This window comes from Myotis davidii, unplaced genomic scaffold (assembly GCF_000327345.1).
Source record: "Myotis davidii unplaced genomic scaffold, ASM32734v1 scaffold2568, whole genome shotgun sequence".
NCBI lineage: Eukaryota > Metazoa > Chordata > Mammalia > Chiroptera > Vespertilionidae > Myotis > Myotis davidii.
Genome location: NW_006299257.1, coordinates 63,766 through 68,509, shown reverse-complemented (window position 1 = coordinate 68,509; position 4,744 = coordinate 63,766). Strand labels below are relative to the sequence as shown.

General features: G+C 43.7%; 1 protein-coding gene across 1 annotated transcript in view; it reads left to right on the top strand.

Annotated features, from left to right (window-relative positions):
- Positions 1 to 1,220: 1,220 nt before the first annotated feature.
- LOC102752617 (zinc finger protein 420-like) overlaps positions 1,221 to 4,744 on the top strand; it is a 13,270-nt gene continuing 9,746 nt past the window's right edge. Inside the window, 1 exon segment of the mRNA XM_015571128.1 lies at positions 1,221 to 1,861. Coding sequence (XP_015426614.1) covers positions 1,847 to 1,861 — 15 coding nt within the window. The 5' untranslated portion in view covers positions 1,221 to 1,846.

The following is a 4,744-nucleotide window of genomic DNA, read 5'->3' as shown; positions in this document are numbered from 1 at the left end:
GGGAGAAAGAGCAGGGGAGAGGGGGACGCAGGAAAGGACCACAGTGGAGGGAAAGGGAGCAGGAGACAGACAGATCCACAGACAGAAATACATAGTAGTGGGAGGAGGGAAACCCTGAAATCGGTGAGGGGTGAGCCGATGGGATGTGGATGGTTAAGTTTGATACATTGGCTTCTGGCTGTATATGTTTAATTTAACAACTAAGTTGTTTAAACAGATTTGAATGAGAGTTACAAATCTCCCGTTCATAAGGCTTGCAAGGTGTATAATTATTTGCTTCCATTTGCAACCTTTATTCACACAGAGGTAGAGACTCGTATGTTCCTGATGGGTCCCTTGTCATTTTCTGGGAAGGATGGCTAGAAGGAGGTGACCTGGGACAAGAAATGACTGAGTCTGCCCCCACATGCTGCTATATCAAGGAATATTAGACGCATCAATCTTTTTTTTGATCCAGGAATTTGGTTTTTCTATCTCTGGTATTTAATTCATGTAAATGGTCATTAACTTCTGAAATCACCACTGGTGACATCTCACACTCACCTCTTATTATTGTTTTCTTAATATAACGTGGTCTCCACCTTTTTCAAGCTTTAAACCTAGAAATAATTACATTAAAAAGAAACAACCCTAATTGTTTTCGGTTTTCAATATATTGTGTGCACCTCAGATTCTGAGCCCTGCATCCTTTCCACTGTCTATCACACCTTCAGGCATTGGTTGGTACTTAGTAACATGAGGTGGTCTCAGCGTGTACTTGGTAAGGATGTCTATGATCTTTTTAAAAAAAAATATTTTTTTTATTGATTTCAGAGAAAGGAAGGGATAGGGAGAGAGATTGGAATCTCCATGATAAGAGAGAATCACTGATTACCTGCCTCCTGCACACCCACTCCTGGGGATGGAGCCCCAAACCCTTGCATGTGCCCTGGACCAGAATTCAACCCGAGATGCTTCGCTCTGCAGGCAGACACTCTCTCCCTTGAGTGAAATGGGATAGAGCACAATGTCAGTGATCTCAGCAGTCAGAAGCTAGTTCTGTGAGTTGGTCCAATGTTCAGCACTTCTTTCCTTCCCTTCACGCGATTTGTTGAATTAGTGTCTGTGAGCCACAAAGAGCTGTTCCCCTCAGTCCCTCTTGTCCATTCTCTAAAAATACTGAAGGATGGACTGGGTTGAACTCGATCTTTGTTCCCACAGAGCCCATCTAGTCTTGGTGAAGTCATTTGATGAGCATATTTCAATAGATAACTTTCCCCAAAGGCTTTAGCATGAAGATGTATTCTCCGTAATTTCCTGGGACAAGAGGAAGGAAATCTGCCTGGGAAAGCTGCAGGTGTACAACTTCCTGCTTCACCCCCTCCCACTACCCAGAGATCTCAGGGGTGCTGGGTCTGATGTCTGGTACCCAGCGCTATTGAAAACAGCTCTGGGGGAGCTTTACAGGCCCCAGGAGAGAACTAGTTAAAGATGCCCTGTCATGGGCCTTAGGGCAGACTTTTTCAGGGAAGGTAAGGGGTGCTGTGTTGGGTTTGCGGTTACAACTGGGCAGTATGTGCTCTCATTGCTGTAGTAGCGTATGGATATCTTTGGAAGGGCAGACACATGAAGACAGAATAAAACTCCTCACTGTGTGGTCTCCATGTAGGAGCTCATTGTTCCTCACTCTCCTGTGACCAAGGACAGGAGGGGTGGCCTTTTCCTCATTTCTAGGTCCTTCTGACTGTGAGTGTGAGGGGAGCTGATTAACAGGCTGTGCAATCTCCTTTGAAGGCACATTCTGTGACTCCTCAAAGTACTGTCACCTGAGGAAACAACCCAGACCCCCGATCAGGACCAGGACCAAATGGCTGCTTCTCAGGTAAAAGAATGGTCCTGCCTCAGAGGCTATGTTTGCCTTTCCTTGAATATTTGTTGATATATTTCTCTTTCTCTCCCTATGCCTGTGTCCCCTTTGCTGCCCTTGTTACAGAATGTCCTCTTACTCACAGCGGGCTGACTCTGCTGCTTCTCCCTCTGCTCAGTCATCCCTAAGCCGCCCTTTCCTTGCCTGCACTTGCTCCCCCCAATTTATCTCCTCTGAACCAGTCTCCCTGTCTGAAGTGCCTACCCCTTTGTTGCCTGCACTTGGGTTCACCAGGACCCATCTCTCTTTCAGCCCCCCTTCATCTCTCTGGGCTCCGTCCTCTCCTCCATATTTCTCTACTTCTGATGTTCTTGCCTTTCTTGGTTGTTTTCCTTTCCTTATTTCTTTCCTTTGTTCTTATGATAGCCAGTGAAAGCAGTTTCTATATTTCCCTCTCTCTCTTTTTCTCTCAATTCTTAAAAAAAATATATTTTATTGATTTTTTACAGAGAGAAGGAGAGAAGGCTAGAGAGTTAGAAACATCGATGAGAGAGTTCAGTCAGCTACCTCCTGCACACTCCCCGTTGGGTATGTGCCCACAACCAAGGTACATGCCCTTGGCCGGAATCAAACCTGGGACCTTTGAGTCCAAAGGCCGACGCTCTATCCACTGAGCCAAACCGGTTAGGGCTCCTTCTCTCTCTTTTTTAATATGTTTTTATTGATTTCAGAATTGGAAGGAAAGGGAGAGAGAGAAATATCAGTGAGCAAAGTGAATCTTTGATTAGCTGCCTCCTGCACATCCTCCACTGGGGATCTAATCTGAAACCTGGAGTGTGTCCTGACCAGGAATGCAACCTTGCCCTCCTGGTTCATAGGTCAACGTTCTACTTCTGAACCACTCTGGCCGGGATATACTTCTCTCCTTTTTCCCAGAGCCTTCTCTGCCTTCATTTTTTGCAACCTCCACAAGGTAAGGATGCATTCCCACCTTTAATTAATGACTCTCAACTATTAAAAACATCCCTTTTATGACAGATCCACCTGGGATGGCATTCATGTCTAACATCCCTATTGGGATGGGGTCAGAGGCTCTTGTGTCTTGAAGAAGGGAAATGTAGGTTTTAGGTTCAAGTGGTTGCAGCATCAGCTTTTTATCAGGGGTAAGAAAATGCACATTTTACTGCTCAGAATAGCTCACAAAGTTCTAAGAAGAGTAAATAAAAGAGCGTCACTCACTAGATTAGTACGAAAGACTTGGTAGGTAAATATACTATTAGCTTACAGAACAGGAGAGGTACACATGCATTGACACGTGCAAAAATTAATGTTTATTTTTGATTATTTCCTCATAATTATTTATTTATTGATATGTTTTTGCCAGTAATGTCAACAGTGGTGACCTGCCCTTCCATGTGCCTCAGTCAACTGATGCCCATTGTCTCACTCTACCTCAAACTACGGCCCGCAGACCACATGCGGCCTGCCCAAAACAAAACATTTATCCGGCCTGCCGAAAACATTTATCCGGCCTGCCGAGTGTTTTTGCCACCGCTGCCTGTCCTGCTTAGCAGCCGACTCGTTCCGGGCCCGCAGTGTGCATGTGTGGAATGTCTGAGGGACAGTGAACTGGCCCCCTGTTTAAAAAGTTTGTCGACCTCTGCTCTACCTGATGTTCACGTGGCAGAGGTGCTGCACTCACCGTAGAGTTAGTAGTCCCCCTTTCTCCGTAAGAAGGGTTAGTAGGGGTTTAATCAAAGTTGTGCAAAGACCATCACTTCACATCTGGAAATGTCCCTCTTAGTTTGTGTTTCCTTTTGAAAATGAAGGACTTAACGTTTATTTCCTATAGATCATTGGCTTTTTCATGGGAGCTTAATATAATCAGGCCTTGATTATTTAAATTTTCATTATATTTTATACTCATGTAACGGACATGCTGTACATGATCACTTTTTGTATTTTCTAGACAGTTTCCAAGAATGATATTATTAATGTGTGTTCAGTTACATTAAATTTCTACAACTTAGCTCTGCACTGATGACACATAAAATTTTTGAATGAAATTTAGTAGTAAGAAAAATTAGTTCTCCCAGGCTGGTGTGGATCAGTGGTGGTTTTGATTCCTTGTCCAGGGCAAGTAGGTCCTGGGTACCCGTGGTAGGCAGCCAATCCATGTATCTCTGTCTCTTTCACATCTCTCGCTCTCTCTCTCTCTCTCTCTCTCTCTCTCCCCCACATACACACACCCTCTCTCCAACCTTCCTTCTCCCATCCTTGTCTTTCCCTTTCCTGGCTCTACCTCCCTGCCTTCCACTTTTGGAAAGTCAATGCTAAAAATCTTCTCAGGTAAGGATTTACAACCACAAAAAGGAAATAAGTCTAACTTGTTTTATATCCTCATGTTTCTCTCCGTATTGTGTTTATAAAACACAAAGGGGAACATACACAAATGGATTCATGAGATTTACAGAATCACTAAACCATCTTGATTTCATAGTTGTGAAATGTATGTCTCTATGTTTAAACGGTTAACATGATTTCAGCTATTTTTTCTTTTTAAGAACATTTTTATGGATTTCAGACAGGAAGAGAGAGGTAGAGAGAGTTAGACACATTAGTGATGAGAGACAATTATTGATCAGCTGCCTCCTGCACACCCCACACTGGCATTGAGTCCAGACCGGGAATCAAATCTGACCTCTTTTTTTTTTGTTGTTTGTTTTTTTTTGTTTTTTGTTTTTTGTTTTTTTATTTAATTAAATCTTTATTGTTCAGATTATTACATTTGTTCCTGTTTTTAACCCCCATAACTCCCCTCCTCCCAGTTCCCCCCCCACCCTCCACCCTCACTCCCCACCCACTGTCCTCATCCATAGGTGCACGATTTTTGTCCAG